Source organism: Ctenopharyngodon idella, chromosome 19, assembly GCF_019924925.1.
Source record: "Ctenopharyngodon idella isolate HZGC_01 chromosome 19, HZGC01, whole genome shotgun sequence".
Classification (NCBI taxonomy): Eukaryota; Metazoa; Chordata; class Actinopteri; order Cypriniformes; family Xenocyprididae; genus Ctenopharyngodon; species Ctenopharyngodon idella.
Window position 1 is genome coordinate 10,989,257 of NC_067238.1, and position 23,165 is coordinate 11,012,421.

Consider the following 23,165-nt stretch of genomic DNA (forward strand, 5'->3'; position numbering starts at 1 on the left):
AAAAATGCATGTACATTCAATATTTATTCATATGTATCATTTTTGTCAAAGACAAACAGTTCAAAAGACATATCCATCAAAGTTTGCATACATACATTTTAATTAAAATATTGACAATTAAATAGAACAACCAAATAAAAAGACCTAATGAAAGACACAATTAGAGTTGAGATAAAATAAAAGGGACAAATATATATATAAAACTGGACAATTCTGTTATCAATCATTTATATAATTTCATCACACCATAACGAAACCATTACATCAGAGCGCTGAATGTGTTGCATCACAATGGAAACAGTGCTGACTGTGAAGAATCCTATGAAGCTCCTTCAAGATGAGAAGAAGCTTGCATAGTATGATAATCTGGACGCTGATACTCCTGCTCATCTTCAATAATGTGCTGAATTTAATCACAGATATAGATATCATCATTTTATAAATCACCAAATCAACCTGATTAAACATGTTAGTAAATGTAACAGTTGGATTCATGAAGTTAATTTACGAAAAAGTGTCTAAAATTGGAATTCAAGCCAAATATTAGTGACATTACCAATTACGTTATTGCTATTTCATCACATATAGAGTACACAGATTTGACACTGTTTGTTAAAAATGGTTTGAAAGTGAAAAATGAAGAGAAAACATCACTTGGGATGAGTTTCCAGGCTTCATACAGTTTAGCCTGCCTGGTCAGTGCTTGATCTATTAGTTTTGCAGTGCCAAATCTTTACAAAAAGTATCTATAACCCTTTGTAGAAATTTTGGTCCAGAGACCCTGGCAAGCTCTGTGATTTAACGTGTTCTTGGCGAATAAAGAGGCACAATCACACCCACACATACAGTTTTAACACTCTTAAACAAACATTATACAGTATATCATATCAATATAACTTCAATATAGACTTGTTGGGCCCTTAAAAAGGGATTTTATCTGTCTGAAAACAGCACCATCAGAAAAGGCACATTCCACTAACTCATCTGCCGAAAGGATGAATCTTCATCTCAACAAAGTCAGGAAAATAAAGTCAAGCAGCAAATACTCTAGGCTTGAAGAAAACAGTTGATCACTCATCTATTCAGACACGAGTTCAAGAGGACTAGTAAACTACAGCCATTAATGTGCTTGTGTGTCAATTGCCCTGTTTTTAATCAACTAAATGAAAATATTTGAGGCGGTACCTTCATGTTTAAGTCAATAAAAGCGTTAGAATTAAAAAGAGGACTGAAGGTTCATCCCTTTGTGAACAACATCATTTCTGTCATAAATACCATAGGACGATGAAGAGACACTCACAAAGGACTTTCGAAAAACAATACAAGACGAATCTACTAGTCTATTGCATATTAGCCCAATTTATATTAGTCACTATCATGATTAGCATCACTATTATCATCTTTTGCTTAATCTTTCATAGACTTTGTTAGCAAAAATAATTGATGTGCATTATGCAGTTCCGTTATTTAAAAATATACAAATACACTTCTCTGAATTAAAAATGCTTTAAGGTATCCGCAGTTCAGCTTTAAGCCAAGGGGTGGAGAGTGTCGTGTCACAGTTGTAGTGGGAGGTGCCAGTTAAGCCACACCCACTAACTAGAATAGCACCACCCCTATGCAATGCCCCACCTACTTCTTTTTTTTTTTAACAATTTATTCCGTGGCAATTTCAGAAGGCTGTATAAGCTGCCACCTAAAGCCATGCATATGGGTGAAGGTTCTACTGATCACTCCCCTTTATTCAAGTAAATTCAAATGCTGGTAGCGGCAGAGAAGTAACAGTTCTCAGCACATTGAAACAAAAGAAAAAGAGCACCGAAGCTATTTGACATTAGCGCAAGGTTTTTTTTTTTTTTTTTTTTTTTCCTAAATTCCAGTTAACTCGCTAAAACAGACATTTTATTTAAATATAAGAACAAGTATGTGGGTCTGGTAATTTGCCAAAATGGAGTATTTTTGTTTAAAAAAAAAAAAAAAAAAAAAAAAAAATAGCGAGCTAACCGAACATCATCACACTCTGAAAAAAACCCAAACAAGGCTCTAAAGTTCAACATTTTTTTCACCTAGTGAAAAACTCCATGACAAGTATTCATAGGAAATGTGGAGCAGATAGAAATTAGCGTGGTTTACATCCCCCGAATTACAGCACCACACCTCTTAGCACCTCTGGCGTTTCGCCAAATCTGAGACTGTACAGCTTTTTAAGTGCAGCAATATATTTGTCAGTCATTTCTCTCTTGCTCTCTCTCTCTACATATAAAAGCAGATGTAGTTTGTTATGTAAATTAGCAGCTACACTGGTCGACACGTATTGGTGGCTATAGGACAAAAAGACCACAGTGCCATTCACATTAAGGGTGATGTGAAAGTGTGCCAGAGGCCACAGAGTTAACAAATAGAACCCTCCACCTACCCCACTACAATCCAAATGCCTTTACTCGATACTCCCCGCCACCCCTGTTTTCAGAGGCACATTAGTTTGGTCTGTGTGGAATGCAAGTTGAATACTCAAGGGCTATGAAAAAGCAGGGGTTTGAAGAAAAGAGATCAAAAGAAAGAGTTTCAACGTTTAAACAAATGTTTGAAAATTTGAAAACGAACATCTGAAAATTCAAAACGAACATTTGAAAACTCAAAACGAACATGTGAAAATGCAAATGTTCAAAAGTATGAAAGTTCAAATGACAGTTTGAAATTTCAAACAAACACATCAAACGAAAATGTCCAAAAGTTTGAAAGAGTGAAAACGAAAGTTCAAAGAGGTTTTGAACATTCAAAAGAATGTTTGAAAATTCATCAAGAGCTTTTGAAAGTTTGAACGTTCAAAAGAATGCTTAAAATTTTGAATTGCCTTTTGAACTTTCCAGGACTTTTAGTCAGTTCTACATTAGTTCAACTATTCAAAATGCCCTAAACAAAATGACCTTAATAACAGTTTCAATAGCTAAATATCTGTCCAACCATATGTACATGCCACAAATATATATTTATTTAAAATGTACCCCAATAGAATTGCATTTTAGGGATATTTCCTATAAAACAGGCACTTTATCTCATTTGACTTTACATGAAAGGTTTGTCCAAGATCATAATAGCAAACTGAGCCTTTTCCATACAACATATTCATGAGAGTATCCATCTCCTCTGTAAACTCAACCCAGCATTCCAGCCATAAAACACATCATTCATTTCAGTAAAACCCGCCATATCCATGGCGTTCAAGTTCTCTTACACAATGCCACATACAGCAAAACATTTTTAAAACGAAAGCATTCACTCTTAAGGTACTGTTTGCATTGTATAATGAAAGTCTACGACAGAGCCGTCAATAATTGGCTTATTGCACTAAAAGGCTTATGGGACAGTTTGTGTCATAGTTCACAGGGTTAAAATGCAAAATTAAGAAACTGGTAAGTTAAATAGATAATTTACAGATGCACTATTGACAATGCAAGTTTAAAGCAACATTATAAATAAGCTAGAACATAAATGAGAATGAAATGTCTAACAGCTCTAAAGTCAATATTAATGGATAACAGGCCTCCGAGTTGCCTTGGGTGGAATTATATGTGCACACACATCCATAGAGTGTGTTACGGTCACGCTCTGACTGATTCGAACACTTGCGTTGCAAGCGCATAAACCGAACGAGGCACAAAGCATTCAACGCACATACATAAACATATGGTTGACTACGTGGAAACTTTTTACCAACCCTTTGAGTTTCAAAGTTTAAAGTTCCTCTTTTGGTGATTCTGCAGCTCTTAGCTAATCTGTCACCTCTGCTTAATGAGCGAGCCGCAAAGAAGGAACCGCAAGGAACCAATAGTTAAATGTTAGGCGCAAAATTTTCCAGGCAGTGCATGGACCAGAAAGTTAATGTATCACAGAGGTAAAAAGAATCATTTGAAAGACTGGAATTGGAAGAAAAGTGGTGCCTCCAATGTTCAAGAAGCGGAATAAGACATGGACACATAGTAAATGAGATGTAAAGGTACAAATATGGATTTCCGACTGGTTGGAACAAAATGGAATGACATTTAAGTTGTCTTTTCTGCAGATGCTAGATTAGATTTTTTTGGAAAAACATGATTTACTAGTAACAGTTAATGGTAAAATATCAAGACTGGTCACAGATTAGCGCAACAAATGTCCAGAGGAACAGTGGAGGACCTAAAGTAAGATGTCATGGTAAACTATTAGCAAAAACTTGCACTGCCCTCTAGTGGCATTCCTCCAAAATCCAACTTCACCAAACCTAATTGAATACTAATCCTAAACCAAAGGTGTTCCAAAGATTAGTTTCAACTCTGTTCGAACACACCTTCCTGTCATTTTCAGGCTGAACCTGAAGACACTGATGTCCAGCTATATGTGCGTTTGATTAGTTGTGAAACTAAGAAGAAATCGGCATGAGCAGGGCTAATCACTCCTGTCCTAAACAAATAACACTGCCTCATTCGCTGATCTAACATGATTTGATCGAGCAAACCTTTAAGCTTGGTTTTGTGACCTCAGCAGGCAAAATTAATAGTTAAACAGATCTACAAATCTAATAAATAATGGTATAGCTGCAATCTACATATTAAAAACAATCAGTAAGCAAAGGAGATTGGAAAGATTGGCTGTTTTTCTATTGCATAACAGTGCTAGTTCCTCCTGTAAGTTCTGTTACATTTGGTTCTCTTTAGCAGCCTGTGATTGGGAGAAGCCATCCTCCGCTAAGTGCATGATGACCGGCGATTGACGGGTCTGTGGAGGCGGGGCTAGGCAAAGTACATGGTCCTCAGAGTGTCGTGATGGATCTGCACAGCTTTGGCCAGGGCCTGAGGATCTCGGCCATTACTTTGGCCCGACACATGGCTGCCTTCAGCGCTGTGAAAGAGAAAGCAATGAGCAGAGGCCTACATTTATGCTATAAAGTCATACATTTTCCCTGACATAAGAAGATTTATACAGTATGTATGTACACTACCATTCCAAAGTTTGGGGTCACTAAGATTTTTTTGTTTCTAAAAAAATGAATACTGTAATTCAGCAAAGATCAACAGTAAGACATTTATAATGTTACAAAAGATTTCTATTTCAAATAAAAAAAGACTTTTATATGGTATCGCAACACAAAAACCTGTGACTGTATGAACTTTACAAGTTAGCTTGAATAATTCAACTTCCTGAATTCAAACCATCACTTTGAATCATTGAAATGATGGTTATTTTGGCTCACTTTAACAAAGGAGCACCTATGGCAACCAAGAATATGCAAAGCCTATTCAAATCAAAGTGAGTGACATCTTCTAAAAGCCTTTCATTTAGATCAGACAGAATTTCTGCTATGTACCTAGACATCATCAACCAGGCCAGTAAATCCCTCACCTGTCATGCTCTTTATCCACTAAATGGTAGCGGGCTCTAAAGGCCACCAGGTGGGCATAGTAGGCTGGCGCAGGGATGGAGACGGAGCGGGTACAGCGCACGTATGTGTGGCACAGCTGGTAGGTCAAAAGCTGGAACTCATCGGCTGTAAAGCAGTTGTCGTCCCATAGCACGTGGTAGTGTGAAGGTCTGCTTGTACCCTGAGTAAATGGGGTTAAATAATCATTTTGATGAGATGACTTCCAATTTATGTAATTGTGAATGCAATTAATCAATCAATATAACAGGCAATAATGCACTATTAGAGTTGTGCTCATGGCTGTGTGTGTTCATACCTGTATTCCAGCATGACTGCACAGATAAAAGTCAAATTCATAAGGATGGGTGATATCAGTGTCCACTGTGGTACCTGCTGGAATGTTACCACTGCGGCCCACCTTTATAAATAAATAAATGAAAAGTGAGTGTGCAAGTTATAAAAGTGAGAAAAAGTTACAATGTTTTCAAGGGAACTCTCTCATATTCACCCTCTCAGTGCGGTCAGCACAGAAGAGACGAGTGTGGTGACGTTTCTGCACAACGATGTAGGTGATTCCTGGTTGATATTCCTTCTCAAGGCTGATACAAGCTTCACGTATGGCCAGCAACTCATAGTACAGCACCTAGAAGGAAAGACATAACAGGTTAAACATTTTTAAAAATCTAATTTAAAACTTTTTAAGACCTTTTTAAGACGTGAAGAAATGAAAATTAATACCATACACATAAAGAACAAACTTACCCATTCTCAAAATACATTGTACTATATGTAATATGTAAACAGTATTCAACTCAGTACTCCAAAACATTTAAATAACCTTCTATTTAAAAGGAGGCTATTTAAATGTATTCTTAAAAGTATTCTAAAAATGCATTCTAAAAATCTAAATCATTCGTAATTAATTTGGCTTTGTTCCCATAGTACCTAATTTAAATGTCTAGCGGCATAAATTGCTTGACTTCGTGGCTGTCATTAGTTGTTGCCAACCATCTCCGAAACCAGTCATCATAGAACTACTGAGAGTTAAATTTGCACTCGCATTTTGTTCGCTCGAATTTGCCCACTCTCTTCTCCCAAGGGACTCATCCTCCCCGACTCATCTCTGGTGAAGCGAGCACTGTGACGTACTACGTAAAAAAGATGTACATAACACAGTCAAGTTGCGAACTGGCTAGGCTACTACCAAAGACTTAGTGCTACACAGCCTAAAAGCATATATTTTCAAACAGATTCAAGACCTTGTCTTAAAATATATGGCCAGCATGAAAAAAATCTTTCAATATTTAAGACTATTTAATGGCCTTAAATCAGGAGATTCTAATTTCAGACTTTTTGTTAATGTGCACCCTGTGCAGTTCAAGAATACTACATGGTTTTTAGCACCATTAGAGCATTAGTGTAACATGCGATGCAGGTTAAGGGAAGAGAGGGGGCGCTGGAGAGCCTCACCTGTCTGAACTGTCCCTCAGACACACCATCCCTGTAGAAGATGATTCTGGTGGGTTTGTAGTGGGTGGACTTGTAGAACTGGATGAGCAGCTCTCGCACCATGGACGCCAGGTCCTGAATCACTTCCTGTCTGGGCCTCTGGACACGGACTGTAGCACAGTATCTGCTGGGGTGAGCGTCCATGCTACCCACCACCTGTTCAGCATCAAATTTGAAGTGAGGAGAGAGAGAAAAATAGCATTTCTTTAAAATCACCATGAAATCAAAATGGCCAAATCTTTTTTTTTTTTTTGCATGGAATATTGCAGTGTTTATTATAAATAATTTATTCGTGCACATCATTTTTTTTTTTTTTTTATGTGCATGTGTTTTGTATTAATCTTTAAATCAATATAACTTCCTTCTCTTTTGCAATGACATCTCTTCTCTAATGACGTGTTTACTGGCGTGAGGGCGGGACAACCTGTCGCTCACATGGGATCACAACGATCCAATCAATTCCCAATGGACAAAATCAAGTCCTGCCCTACATTTTTTCTTGTTCAAGAAGCGTGTTTCTCTAAGATATATTTCACAATAAGGAAGAAAAGACTACACTCTAAAAAATAACTGTAAAAAAAAAACTAAACAAATTTACACAGTAAAATACTGTTTTCCATTGAAACAGTAATATACCATAAAAACAATGCATTATTAATCATTTTCGAGAATGTAACCTCTAGGCTACTTTCTCGAAAACAACAAATATTACCCAGAATTCATTGTTTTTACAGTATATTATTTCTGTATATTACAATACATTCTGGGTAATATTGTTTGTCGTTTTTCGAGAAAGTAGTCTATTTTCTTAAAATGACAAATATTGCCCAGAATGCATTGTTTTTATGGTATATTGCTGTTTCAATGGAAAACTGTATTTAACTGTAAATTTGTTTCATTTTTTTTACAGTAATTTTTTAGAGTGTAATCACAACTTCCGTTTCATGCCGACTATATAAAATCCACATATGTTCAACTTTCAGGTCCCTTATTATTATTATTATTATACGATTTGAGATGTTGCAAATTAGTTTTTTCACATATGTACGATATGATTAAATTGTAAAGTATCTGATATGAATGGTGCGTATATGAGGTCTGTCTTTCTCACAGCAGCAATGGAGGGTTTCTTGCCGTCTCCTGCGGGCGGGTGAGTGACATCGGCTCCCAGAAAAATGACGGGCTGCTGGAAAACAGATGGGCTAAAAAACAAACAATATAAATAGACACAAACAAGATGTTTAGTACATTAAGGGCACTGTGTCTTAACCAGGAAACCAAGTTTTCATTTACTTTCAATTTCTCTTACCGTTGATGGGGTACGAGTATGTTGTTGATGCCGCCCAGTTTGACGTTGATCTTGAGACACAGGTTGGAGAGGGTCTGAGGGGAGGTCTTCACCACATTCTTTACCTGAACGCACTGAGTGGCCATTCCCAGAAGAGTGTCTCCAACACGTTTCACTTCCGCTGGAGAACAAGAACAGAGACTTCAGTGCAACAGCCAATAGCTCAAAGAATATATCATGGGAGAACAGACACAGAATTTAATTCATTTAATTTGACAAAAACAAAACCCAAGGCTGTGAAGGACACCAAGATGGCACTGAGTATGACTGACGGGTTGAGAGCTCCTATCCAGTTTGGTAGTTTTTGTTTGTTTTTTCTATAATTTTCATGTTTTTTTGTGTTGGAAGTCACATTGTATATTGTTTACTACTTGTATATGAGTCTCTTAATATGTATATACTGTACTGTATATATGTGTCTATTGTGTATATACCCTATACTTGTTATCCATACTGCCATGCTGTGGAGACTGCACCAAAAACATACGCTTGTGTTCAAGATGTTGTGCAAATAATTTGATTTGATTTGACACAGGTACAGACTACAATATGTTGAACTATTGCATACATCTGGGTGTCAGTTATACAAACAACACATTTTATGTGCATTATCCTGTATAATACTGAATCTATAATATTTTATTACAATATATAACTACATATACATTACCATTCAAAGGTTTGAGGTCAGTACGATTTCTTTTTAAAGAAATTGATACTTTCATTCAGCAATTAAATTGCATTAAATTGTTTAAAATTGATAATAAAAACTTTTATAATGTTAAAAAAGATTTCCAATTCAAATAAATGCTGTTCTTTTGAACTTTCTATTCATAAAATAACCCTAAAAAAATCTATTCATTAAATACAAAAAAATAAAATAATTTTCAACAAAAATATTATGCAGCACAACTGTTTTCAACTTTAATAATAATAATAATAAGAAATGAGCACCTAATCAGGATCATGTGACACTGAAGACTGGATTAATGGCTGCTGAAAACTCAGCTTTGCCATTACAGTAACAACATATTCAATTATATATATATATATATATATATATATATATATATATATATATATTTTTTTTTTTTTTTTTTTTTAAAGTAACAATTTCACAATGTTTACAGTTTTTACTGTATTTTTGATCAAATAAATGAGCATGAGACTTCTTTCCAAAACATAAAAAAAAAAAACTTACCAACCACAACATTTTGAACAGTACAGTATACTTCTTTTGTTGTAATCAGAAATATTAAACATTTGCTGTAAATATATATTTTTTTACTTACACATGCATGAAAAAAAATCCCTAAATAATGATGCAAATGCATAGTTTTGATATAGATACTGATTCACAGTAAAAAGTACAAGTCATAATTCAAGGAAGATTCATGCCACTAATTTAACTTTAATCTAATCACAAAGTCTTTAGGAAGTTGATTACCAAATAAAAAGCACATTAAAACATGCTTGCATCTGTCCATATATAGTTACCGTAGACAGGAGTTTTCCCGGGCAGTATGACGATGATGAGTTGTAGGCCAGCATAGGTGTTTTTCAGGTGACGGAACATGGGCTCCACATTATCTGCTCCCTGAGCGTATTTGCAGAAACATGGCTGGCCCTGTATGGGCATCCCAGCATCCTTAGAGATCTTCCGCAGCTGGTCTGTAAAGCCCCTGCAAAAAGACAAAGAGAGATACTTCAGTATTTTTGTTTTAATTACATTAATAAATAGTGCTTTGTTAATGACCGAAAGATGGTAAAAAGCTTTACTTGAGAACTTCCTCTCTGCATTGTCTCTGAGTGGCAAAGCAAGCAATGGCCCACATCTTGATCTCCACGCCAGTGTGAAACTGCTTGCCTCTCATGTCCCACACTCCATGGCTTGGGGTGGCTACTGTACGATTCTGTAACATGCATACAAAGGTTGTCTTAATTTACTGAGATCAAATAGTGTACAAACTTGGATGCTACAGGATGTTAATGTTTCGCCAAACTTTAATTACAGTATACACTGCTACAACAAAAACCCTCAAAGTTCTCAATTTGGGATCTTAAAGGGAAAATGAAAATTCTGTCATCATTTACTCACTCTCAAGTTGTTTCAAACCTGTATGAGTTTCTTTCTTCCGTTGAACACAAAAGAAGATATTTTAAAGAATATGGAAAGCAAAGCCCCATTGACTTCAAAATATCTTCTTTTGTGTTCAGCAGAAGAAAGAAATTCATACAGGTTTGGAACAACTTGAGGGTGAATAAATGATGCCAAGTTTCATTTTTGAGTGAACTATCCCTTTAAAGTAAATGCTAATTGTTGGTTTAGACTGAAAAATATTAAACATTTGAAAAATATCTTTTTAGTACCATACAAGTTAGATAGTTCAAGCTCAAAAATGTAATGACCATTTACTCAAACTCTTAATGTTCCAAACTCGTTTGAATTTCCTTCTGTGGAGCATAAAGGACATTTTAAAAGAGCTATCAAGCTCAAAAAAAGTTAAAATAACACCATAAAATGTCTATACAACTATATATCAAGTCTTACTTGACACCAAAAAAAAATAAAAAAAAAAAGGTTGCAAAGAAATTCAACAGTTGTATTTAATCATACAAAAATCATACATTAAAGGGTTAGTTCACCCAAAAATGAAAATTCTGTCATTAATTACTCACCCTCATGTCATTCCACACCTGTAAGACCTTCGTTCATCTTTGGAACACAAATTAAGATATTTTTGATAAAATCCGATGGCTCAGTGAGGCCTCTATTGAAAGCAAGTTCATTTAGACTTTCAAACGGCCAGAAAGGTACTAAAGTTATATTTAAAACAGTTCATGTGACTACAGTGGTTTAAGAGTCACTGTTTTAAATATAACTTTAGTACCTTTCTGGGCATTGAAAGTGTAAATTAACTTGCTTTCAATGCTGGCCTCACTGAGCCATCGGATTTTATCAAAAATATCTTAATTTGTGTTCCGAAGATGAATGAAGGTCTTACGGGTGTGAAACGACATGAGGGTGAGTAAGTATTGACAGAATTTTCATTTTTGGGTGAACTAACCCTTTAAATGCTTTATTAATATTAAATGGCTACACATATATTCACAATATCTACACTTAATCACATATAACACACAATAAAAACATAAAAATGAGAAAAGAAATTGTATTTTCCAAATGCAAAAGAAAAATATTTAAAAACAGAACAAGCAAGCAATTGAACATGAGCAACAATCCTCATTCCATTTAAAGCAACAGACACAGCAACTAAAGGCCCGTTCACACCAAGGACGATAACTATAAAGATATAGTTCTAAAAATCTTTCTAAATATAAAAGAATAGCAGAGTCCACACAATGATAACGGCACAGGGAAACAATATAGTTGGAAACATTCTCAGAACAATTTTTCCAGCTGATGAACGATTAAAAACATTGACAGCCAATCAGAATCCATCCTGCTTTAAAGAGCTTGAGCATTTAAAGCGGCAGGCAATGTAACTGAAGTGCGCACTTAGAATAAACAGAACGATACTGTCCGCTGGTGTGGATGCTAATATATTTATCATTCTTGGTGTGAACGGCCTTAACTCTCCTTACAAATTAGCATACATACTAACTATAATATTAAATGTTAAATCTAGACACAAACCATGCCCAATTTCTAGCCTTCTACTCAAACACAAACAAACATACGGCGCATGAGTGAAAGGGAACGGGTACCAGAAAGTGTTCAGAGCTCACCCTGCCGCCGTACTGCAGCATGGGGGCGGGCAGGACACGACCCGTCACCTCCGCCATCTCGTCCCGTACACGGAACTGGAACTCCTGCACGAAGGGGTCCGAGTTGTAGTTGGCACTGCGCACCTATGGTTTGAGCAAGAGATATAGACATGAGAATTGGGACTTATGGAAAAGCCTTGTGACAGTGTTGGTTTTTCCGCCACTGGGGATCGTATATCATAAAGACTAGCAGAGATGTTGCTGAGTATCTTTATTATGTAGTGCTGAACTCACCAGTCTGCTGATCTCCTCTTGTCTGTCTGGTGCTGAGCGGGCCGTGGCTTTGATCATGGTGGAGGTTTGGTTGTCAGTTAATTTCTTAATGCAGCGCTGTCCTGCCACAATGTTGCATACCTGAGTGGTGAAGAGGATGGCCGATATGGGCACCATTAAAAAGGATCAAGACATCTAAAATCTTCTAAAAGGGCTGTTAAATGTCTAGAAATGATGATGTTCAAAAATCCACAAATCAGGGAAGAGATGGTGGCTGCCATCTGCATTTGTGGAAGGAAATGGTAGCCAGCTTCCTGCTAACATATGGTAAGTTATCAGATCTCTCACCTCCAAAGGCAGGTACGTGTGCTTCTGTTCCTGCCCCACTTGCAGGCAGGGCAGATGGGGGTACTTGAGCTGTAAGTTGTACTTTTCCCTGAAGTATTGTGCCACTGTTCTCTCTACGGTCTGTCCACTTTCCAGCTGTAGAGGAAACCTAAAGTAAAACAAAAAATGAATGTGGAACTGGAAAGACTAGATTTAAACAAAATTGAAAGATTCTGAGATAATTTCTTAAGTGTTTGCTTGCTTCTTAACATAAACAGGACAGTAAAATATTTCATTTAGTGACACAGTACAGACTTATTGACCTGTCTGCTAAGTGAGGCACAATCAAAACTCACATTCTCATAAGAAAGATGCAAAAAGCAGCATATACACTTACGTCTGGTGGCTAGCTGGCCGTCGAGTAACATTACACACCCTGTACTTCCTCCGCATGGTGCCACAGTGGGTGACCTCCACCTTTAGACCTGATGAGAGGAGAAGATCAAATTTACACCACTATACAGACACAACTGGTCAGTTTACAGCTCAGCACAAGACTAATATAGGTCTAAGAGTATTTTCTACTACAGTGAACATTATGTATCAATCCAAGTTCCAAAATATTATTTATGCAAAAATCAACTTTCAAACAGCATGTATCCAAAAGAACAAAATTGTCACTTCTACCGAGCAGTTGTATCTTATCCCAAAATGTGCATTAAAATATGTGAATGGAAACCAGCTACTGATATATAACATTTTTACTTTATGTTTTTGCAGTCAGCATTTATTTAATGTAAAAAATAGTAAAACAGTAATATTGTGAAGTATTGTTACAATTTATAATAACCGTTTTCTGTTTGAATATATTTTAAAATGAAATTTATTCCTGTGATGGCAAAGCTGAATTTTCAGCATCATTACTCCAGTCTTCAGTGTCACATGATCCTTCGGAAATCATTCTAATATGCTGATTTGCTGCTCAAGAGACATTTCTTATTATCAATGTTGAAAACAATTGCTTAATATTTTTGTGTAACCATAGCTATGTTTCCATCCAATGTTGCGAATTTAACTTTGGAATATCGCATAAAACATTTGCGAATAATAGCACTGTTTCCGTCCAGTGAGTCGAAGAGATCAAAATCCTCACTTTCTAATAAACTGGCGCTAAACATCACTAAGAAAAATGGAAGTTGCTGCAGTAGAAGCCATTGTATATAATAATTTTTGTATATAATGAATTACTTGTGCCTCATAAACGTGGTCATGTTATCTTGCATTCAGATGCTGGTGTTTGTGAACGCAATGCTTCTGTGAGGGAATTACACTGAACCACTTTAACGACAGACTTTGCTCAAGCATTACAGAATGACCAAAACAGCATTTCAGATGCTGCGCAACAAGATCGGTTTGCTGGTTGGTCCAGTTATGCCGTGCCATCGCAAAGTCACATGTCTTTTTCGATGCGCATCAAGGAATTTATTCGGTAGAAGTGTTTCCATCATAGTTTATGCGCATGTTTTCGTACTGCATAAAAAAATGTATCCTACTCATTTGAGCGCATGTTTTTTATGCGCATTTTTAGATTTTATGCGCTTCTTGGCGTTTGCATTCAGCGTTTTTTTATGCAATATCCCAAAATGCGCATTAAAAATAGGTATGAAACTTTTTATTCAGGATTCATTGCTGAATAGAAAGTTCAAAAGAACAGCATTTATTTAAAAAAGTTTTTTTTTTTTGTAACTGTAAAAGTCTTTACTCTCAATTTCAATCAATGTAATGCATCATTGCTGAATAAAAGTATTAAGTATTTATTAAAAACCGTAATGACCCTAAACTTTTGAATGGTGGGGTATATTGGGGTATATCATGAACTCCCTGGGAATCAAACCTATGACCCAAACCAATGGTCAATCCCTTGGCATTGTTAGTGCTTTACTCAACAATTCATAATGGAATTCTGACAATGGCTCTAGCAGTGGAAATCCATCAACATGGAAAAGTTACAACAAAGTAAATTCTATAACTCGCCACCATGTTGCCCATTCACACAAACCTTTGATCTCTTTGGTGAATTTGACTCTGTGGGAATCAGTAAGAGGACGAGGCTGCTCATCAATGTTGTGGATATCCAGAACCTCACACATGAACTGAATCACAGGTTGAGCTTTGTAGAATGCCGTGGCAGACACTATGGGAAAAATAAAACTCGGTCAGTGTTACACTAACAGTTATTTAAATAACGAACAAGTCATTTGCAGGTTGAATCCCCCTAAAATGTACCGTAAACACTGTAATGCTATTAAAAGTGGGACTTTCTGTTTGTCTGACCAATGAAAGATAGATGAAAACATTTTATTTTTAAACTTTGGTGACATTAATGGCACATAAATAGCACACTTAACATTGCTGAGACTGAGAGACGGTCATTATTTGATCTTTTTTGATCTTTAATAACCACATAACCACATCCAGATAATGTAACTGGATAATTCAGGTGAAACTGTGTTTTTATAATCTCTGACTTTACCATCAATGTTCAACATCATCTTCCACATAGCTGGTCGCACTGATTGGTGGAAGCCAAACCACACCTCCCTCCCCCCACCCAGCGGGTGATCATAGCCCTCGGGGGAAGAGAAAAAGGAGCGTCCCACTGGGGTGTACCTGAAATGAGAGAAGACAAATAACACAGATGTAACAGAACAAACATGTGCACTTCTAATTGAACCTTATCTAACTGCTTACAGTTTATGGTACACACTATTCTTCAACAAAACACTAGTCTTATTTGACTAGGTATGCAGTGCACTGCTGAAGACATAACAAGCACTTTGTTTGTAATTATAATAAATGCCCTTTATGATCAAGTAAGAGAACTCATGAGAACTCTTACCTCATAGAGGGCAGATGGCGCAGAACAACATCTACAGCGTGTACGGGATTGGTGCTGATTGGCTTATCCAGCTCCAGTGGATCAGACGTGCTCCGCCCTGTGAGGACCTCATGCAGCATGTGCCAGCTGACCAGTGACACGAATTTAATGGTGACCTTGAAAAGCCTGTCCTTCCCACCTTCACCAGGCAACGTCACATCCAGGTCCACCTTCAGATATTGCACAAATTTACATAAATGTGTTTTATTCAGTCATACTGGATAAAATGATTAAGGCATAATCATGAAAAACCTTCAAAAGTATGAAATGTTCCTTTAAGTTGTAATTTTTTTAATATATATATATATTTTTTTTTTTAGGAATGTAGGCAGAAGGTACCAAGCAAGTGTTTACAAAGTGAATGTGCAAAGACTAAGTAAAAACTGCCTTTACAAAAAAAAAAAAAAAAAAGGTAAAACAGCAATGTCGGACTATTTTGAAGTTGGAGGTGAAAATGAGATGGAGTTTTTCATCCTACTGTGGTATTTTCGCCTACATCACGTGTGACCTTTCCAATGTGACTGCGTAATGCGTGGCTAGTGAGAAGACGAGCATTTGTGGTTAAAAAGTATAAATTTTTATTTTTTTTTAGAAAATGACCGATTGTTTAGCTAGATAAGACCCTTATTCCTTGTCTGGGATCCTGTAGAGCCCTTTGAAGCTGCACTGAAACTGCAGTTTGGACCTTCAACCTGTTGGTAGCCGTTGAAGTCCACTATATGGAGAAAAATCCTGGAATGTTTTCCTTAAAAACCTTAATTTATTTTCGACTGAAGAAAGAAAGACATAAACATCTAGGATGACATGGGGGTGAGTAAATGATCAGGAAATTTTAATTCTGAAGTGAACTAATCCTTTAAGTCTTAATAATTTGGTAAGCCTATTGCAAACATTTGCTGCAAATATTAGTAAAGAACTACATTAGGTGTCATAAAGGAATTTGATAATAAACACATTTAATCATGTTACATATCAAGGTCTATTTTGTACTATAAGGTAATTCCCACCAACCCTGGTGCCCATTTTTGTGTCTTACCCCCGCTGAGGCCACTGGTAATGGCTGGGCAGTGTAAAGGCTTTTCTTGCCATCATAGACAGGCCTTCTGTCCCCAAAGATTGTCACCTTGAAGTGCTGCACCATGGTATCCACCACCTCCCTAGAAGACATAACAGAAAGAGTCATCATGGGTTTAATCATTTGACTACAAAATTGACTATATTAATTCATGAGTCTCTTAGTTGTAAATAAGCTGTTTGTAAAATAAATCATTTTTGCTAACAATGACAATTATTATATATTTGGCACCTGTTAACACGCCGTGGACACTTTTCCGGCTTGATGTCCACCTCGTACAGGTAGACGTCCATCTTGGGGATGTCCACCTGGAAGCAGTTGGCCAGCAGCTTGATGGCCTTCCCCATGGTGCCATAGCCTGGCCTCCGAGGTACGGAGAACAGGGGCGCAGCCCCAACGGCTCCTGTCATGAAAATGACAGGGGATTTCCATTAATATGAGTTCTCAAAACTTAATACTTTAGTTAGACTTTCAACATCAGTTATTACCACTGAACTAAAAGTGAAAACCTAAACAAGCCCCCACAAGAAATGACGTGTGAAAGCATGCAGCCGACATGGTTATGATCATAATCAAGAAATTCAAGCCACAAAAACCTTCGTACAGACATACAAGTATTATTTCTCATTTGTCATCATTGACAATTCATGGAAATGAACTGATATCCAATTAATAATAACGCAGCAATGACCCATTCATTTCTTGACATTCAAAAAGAGGGGGTGTTATTTGTCTAATCAGAAATTTCCTCTAAATGCCTACTCACTGGAAACACCACAACACTCAGCATCATCACACCACACACATTACAGATAACCCACACCTTTTGCACATACCATTATATACCTGCAAAACAAATTTACAAAGAATGATTGCGATCAGATCGACTTGAATATTGAAAAGCACCCTTTTTCTGACATGCATATTTTTGATATTTCTGTATTTGATATTACATGATATACATTTCATATAGGTATACTCAGTGTAGCCAAATAAAATACTAATTTTTCGAGAGTAAACCTGGAATTTGTTTCTTTAAAAAACCTGGAAGTTGACTGGAAGGACCATTTTAAGACATCTGTAACCATGATTTTTTTAATCCACACATGACCAAATTAACACTGAATTAGCAGAATCAGCATTTGCAATCAATTGATGAGACAGAAATAATTGCCATTAGTGTGTGTCTTTACTTCACTTACACACACACACAAGTTGGGTTTTCGTATTTTATGGGGACATTCCATAGACAATGATTTTTATACTGTACAAACTGTATATAAACTTTATATATATCCCCTAACCCTAACCATCACAGAAAACTTTCTGAATTTTCTGAAAAAAAAAAAAAAAAGTGGATTTTGGATATTGCCATTTTTGTGGGGACATTTCTATCCCCATAACTTAGGGTTTGCCTGAACCACACACACATACACACACACACACTCTTGTTTCCTAATCTGGCTCTCTAATAAACCTGCCATTGTATACTACAATATTGTTGGCTCTGTGACAAACTGCTTATGCTCCTCTATTGTAATATTGCTTTGGATAAAAGCGTCTGCTAAGTGCATAAATGTAAATGTCTTGGAGTCAGGGCAGGTTGCTTTGCCCAAGTTACCAGGAAAAAGTTACCAGCGCTAGTATGTTGAGTAAACTTGTATTCAGATTGTGAATGGGTAATAAACAGAAAGCAAGAGAAGGACCGTCCCTAATCACAAGCTCACTGAATTCTGCACTCTCGTGAAAACTCATAATAAAAAAAGCTGTCTTAATAGTACAATGAATTTACGTTGTGGATTTTCAGTGGTGTTAAAGGATTAGTTCACTTCAGAATTAAAATTTCCTGATAATTTACTCACCCGCCTGTCACGCGTGACCTTTCCAACATGATTACGTAATGCGTGGCGCATCACAGAGCAGTGCAAGACGAGCATTTGTGGTTAAAAAGTATATAAATTTTTATTTTATTTTTTTTAGAAAATGACCAATCGTTTCACTAGATAAGACCCTTATTCCTCGGCTGGGATCGTGTAGAGCCCTTTGAAGCTCCAATGAAACTGCAATCTGGACCTTCAACCCGTTGTACCCCAGTGAAGTCCACTATATGGAGAAAAATCCTGGAATGTTTTCCTCAAAAACCTTCATTTCTTTTCGACTGAAGAAAGAAAGACATAAACATCTTGGATGACATGAGGGTGAGTAAATTATCAGAAAATTTTAATTCTGAAGTGAGCTAATCCTTTAAGAGGATTCTGACTAACTCCTCTGATAGGACAATTGCAATTACACGCTCAACAGATATAATTGTGATTGGCTACAATGCTCAATGCTTCTAAAAGCACGCTGTAAATAGAAACTGTCGACGCTCAAAAAGGCTTTTCATACTTTAAATAGTTCAAGACACTGGATAAACTGAAATCTCTGGGTAAACCTGTTTACATAGCTCTAGCATTGTGCATCCTCGTATTGCCGACTGTACTATCGAGTTTATACTGAATGGACATTTCGGACTATAAAAGGTAAGAATAAAACAGTCTCTTATTCACTCAAATTGTTTTCAGTCAGCATTTGACATTTTTCCTTTCAAACGCTGAATTTACTGTTTATATAGCCTACAATGCGCAGTGTTTCCGTGACTGTCCAAAGCAGGAAAATATGAATATGCGATCAGTTGTCTGTTGCTAAGCATCTAGCTGTAACATTCTAACACAGCATCGTTTCACACTGTACAAGTTTGGCACCGCAACGCAGGGTTAACACTGCAAAGCCAGAGCAGGGTTTCATAAAAAGCGGTGCTAACCCTGCATCTAAATTACAAGTGTGAAACGCTCCTTTACTCGGGGTTAAAAGCGGTGTTTAGAACAACGATAACCTGGGGTTAAGCACAGTGTGAAAAGCCCTAAAGAGAGCTCTGTACTACCGGTACTGCAAAAAATGCTGGTACTGTCAACTTTTTTTAGTACCAACTTGCACACGTTTAGTACACGTTGCGTTGTCACACCATTTAACAGTAGGCGAGACTGTTACTGCTGTTGCACAGATGCTTTAGAGGGGGTTTACAGAACAAAACTGTTACTGAGAGGTGTGGAAGGGGAATTCGACTGTAACTGCATCTTACACTTCCCAGTGTGCCGTTGCTATGCCAGTGGCACTCATGTGGCTTCTTTTCGCCATGGCAACCATAAATACACTAACAACCAATTAAAGGAAAAACAGCTGTTTCTATATATAGGCGCAGGTACAATTGATCTCATAGTTCACATGCACGTTTACAACGTTTGTGCACAAATCTGACCATGAAAGACTTGATTGTACTGTTCACACACATTCATGCTCACATGAGTCTTTTTCTCACTTTAGTTGTAATCCCTGAGAGAGTGGGCTAAATATAGGCGTTTCTTGACATCATAGACTTAAGAGGAACTGCAGGTTTGACAGTGATGTTGTAAGATACACTATTGAAAGCCTATTGTGTTTCTTGGAGTGTAACGCTCACTTAACTGGCAAATAGGTGACTGGCACATTTACAAGGGCTTCACTCATTCAGAGAATGAGACATCTCCTTTCACGTCATTTAATTATTCAGAGCTAGTCAAGCAAAAGAATTTAATGTTGTCTGTTCCTGTTTAGTCAGACAATTTTGCACTAGACCACGAATAAGCTTCTATTAATAACAGCCTGATATATCAGCCAGGCCAATTATTCTCAAATATGTTTAAATAAGTGTCATATTTGGCCATTGTTAGATTGTCAGCATGTTCCTAATTGCTAGCTAATGGACAATAAGCAATTTATGACTAAAAATAACAGTTTTATACAAAATGTGGAAATTTTACAATGACTTGACAATGACACTTGACTTTTCTGAACTCATCTTGCACAAGCCTCTCATCTTAGCAAAAAGTCAACAATATAAAAGACTTTTTTTAAAAAATAAAACAAAAAGCTAACTTTTTTGAAATTCCCATATAAAGTGATAAATAATGATTCGATATTTTCTCAAGAAATACCGTTACTTGTATATTTATTTACCGCCTGGTACTTGTGTGTAAATTAAAACGGACTTGTAAAATTTCAACCTCTTCCTTCTGGGGAGTAATAAAGCCCCCCAATCGCCCCTAGATACATACATTGTATCAGCACTATACATTCTGCGGAATCTACATTAAATAAACTTTACTTCTTATTAAAGTCACAGTATGTAAATTTTCGCTGCTAGAGGTCGGTTATTCAAAACAAAGGCGTAGCTTGATGATGCCTTGATTTCGTGGAATCATGGGATGTGTTGTCTTCACATCTACAGCCAGTGGAAAAGAATCGGGATGGGATTCGGGCAGAAATCATGTTCATGGATGAGATTATTAACATTACTGTAGTATGAAGCAGAGCAGAAATGAGGCCGCTTTTATTATGCCACAGTCGCTGCTTCCGCTTCATGAGTGGGGTAATGCAGCGCTGTTTATCACTTTAGATGTGTTTAAAGTTGTTATAGTGCTATTCTGCGTTCTCTCGGCAGCTGCTATGAGACACTTGTTGCGCACTGCAGTAAGCTAGATCACTATTAGGCATGGTAAAACATGGTACTCGCTGTAAATAAAAATAAAAACGAGATTCAACACTTGCTGTGTTGAGCTATATAACGTGATTAGTTTTCTGTCAATGAATGTATCCATCCAAACAGCTCACCTGTCTAATAAAACTTAATATACTAAAGCTCTTTGGTGTTTTCATGGTTTCTATAAAATAAAACCAGAAACCGAGGGTAACGCGGGTATGATGTCACTGATAGGCAACGCACTGACACGCACCGTGTCTTGGTTAAAATTGCTTATTTCTCTGGATTTAAAAATTCTTGTAACATTTGGGATAATGTAACTACACAAGTAAACAAAATATACAACATTGCTCTAATGATTTTGGATATTTTAATCCAACAATCTTACATATTGTGCCTTTAAATACAGAACGATTTCCATCCTATGTGAGATCGTTCAGACTGATAAAGCGGTGATTCAGTGACAGTCGTCATGGCAACGGACAATCAGAAACTCGCCCCTCCCCCAGCTACACACTCCCACCGGCAGCTCGTGGACTGCCGCACCTGACGCACGCAGCACCTGTGCGTGACAGCTGTGCCACAATGGTGTGACGTCAGCAGAGCAAGTGAGTCAGGAGGATCTTCCACACACGGCGTTTGATCGCCAAAAAACCCCAAAACCCTAACCAAACTCACAAAAATTTGGGTGCTACGCCCAAACGTACATGAGCAGTAAATGTCTCAATCTAAATGCTTATTCATATCTCGGAATGCAGTTAGTAATTGACCAAGGACTTTTTGCTAAGCAATGAATGTGTTTTGTGCTGACGGCGGACGTAACAAAGTTACACCGAGTCTATACGTCATAGTACGGAATAGACAGACATTAATCCTAAATCGGTCTGAAAACATCAAGAGCGACGTACCTGTAGTTCCGATTTCCATTCATGAGGTCTCTGTCCGGATTCTAGCCGGCTCCGGGGATCAAATACCGGCTGAAGGGTGTTTGTTTAAAGCCGCTGAATATCCTCCGTAAACCGACCTACACTCCGGCTCCTACCGCGGGTGTTGAAGCGGGCCGCTCGGAGGCTCTGCTCTGGTCGGAGGTCCACCCAACCAGTAGCGAATCAGTCAACCAAAAGGCACGAACTCCCCACCGTGTCTCCTACCGTTTGTTGTAGATCCGTAATTGCTACCAGCTGACAAGCCAAAAGACTTCGAAGAAAATATTTTTAACAGCCGTCGCGAAAACAGAGTTTGTCAGGAGCCTCGAACCACTCGCAGTGTGTCTTCTAAAGTCACAATCTCTTATAATTTAAAGACATACACACATATATGAGGCTTACAGCTTAATATCCCTCGCTGAGTGGAAATTCTGTCTTTTATTCCACTCGCTTTAGACCGAGTTTGCCAGCGGCCGTTGACGTCTCATCGACTCTGTCGGTGTGTTACCGGTTTGCCTTGGGTTTACCATCTCTGTACAGTCAGGACGTGTTGCCAGATTGGTGCGAAAGCAACCAAGCTGGTCTGATAAAACTAACTTGGAATAAGCGACTTGCATCTCCAAAATCATCTTAAATACGTTTATTTGTGTTTTATATAACTGTGTTATGGAAATAAGCCGCCAAAACCTAATCGTCCATTCCTATAAGCGATTCAAGCTACTTTGTGAAGCAACAAGCGTAAGGCTACATTAAAATGCTTGAAATGTGTGGACATGGCAACACCGAATCAGGGAGACCCACAGGAAATACCAAACGCAGGAAACACCGTCACTTCCTAGCATAATGTCATTTATTTGATCCGCCTTTTATTGTTAATTAGTTTAAGAACATAAATGAAAAAAAAATCGACTCTCTATAAAATGTTTTTATTGTGAAGAAAGTAAAGAAAGTTGGTATTAAAAATGGTATTATTGATTTTATGTCCTCTTTAAAGTATTTAAAACGTTTTAAAGTATTTTAAACACAAGTTTTATGTTCTCTATATCAAATATTATTTTTTTAGTGCTGTCTTGTGCGTGTGTTA

General features: G+C 37.2%; 1 protein-coding gene across 3 annotated transcripts; it reads right to left on the reverse strand.

Moving 5' to 3' along the window:
• Positions 1-5: 5 nt before the first annotated feature.
• ago3b (argonaute RISC catalytic component 3b) lies at positions 6-22,814 on the reverse strand. 3 transcript variants are annotated; one of them, XM_051872226.1, is made up of 19 exons: positions 22,064-22,802; positions 16,829-17,000; positions 16,559-16,679; positions 15,484-15,692; positions 15,118-15,254; positions 14,644-14,778; positions 12,982-13,069; positions 12,606-12,753; positions 12,279-12,398; positions 12,006-12,128; positions 10,035-10,168; positions 9,753-9,937; positions 8,217-8,376; positions 8,019-8,109; positions 6,869-7,063; positions 5,907-6,041; positions 5,715-5,816; positions 5,380-5,579; positions 6-4,878 (listed from the first exon to the last, which is right to left on the reverse strand). In XM_051872226.1, exons 1-19 carry the CDS (start codon positions 22,080-22,082, stop codon positions 4,770-4,772), a joined length of 2,583 nt encoding a protein of 860 aa, XP_051728186.1. In that variant the 5' UTR covers positions 22,083-22,802; the 3' UTR covers positions 6-4,769. The 3 variants fall into 3 exon arrangements, with proteins under 3 accessions (XP_051728186.1, XP_051728185.1, XP_051728187.1); XM_051872225.1 differs by having other exon boundaries at positions 11,985-12,128; XM_051872227.1 differs by lacking the exons at positions 6-4,878; positions 5,380-5,579; positions 5,715-5,816 and adding an exon at positions 6,459-6,546 and having other exon boundaries at positions 11,985-12,128; positions 22,064-22,814.
• Positions 22,815-23,165: the final 351 nt, after the last annotated feature.

Excerpts from the sequence above, each read along its gene's own strand:
- ago3b (XM_051872225.1), bottom strand. Across the intron at positions 12,399-12,605 it reads ACACGTACCTGCCTTTGGAG|GTATGCAACATTGTGGCAGG; the intron begins GTGAGAGATCTG and ends TTCACCACTCAG. Across the intron at positions 10,169-11,984 it reads TGAGCTCTGAACACTTTCTG|AATCGTACAGTAGCCACCCC; the intron begins GTACCCGTTCCC and ends TGCATGTTACAG.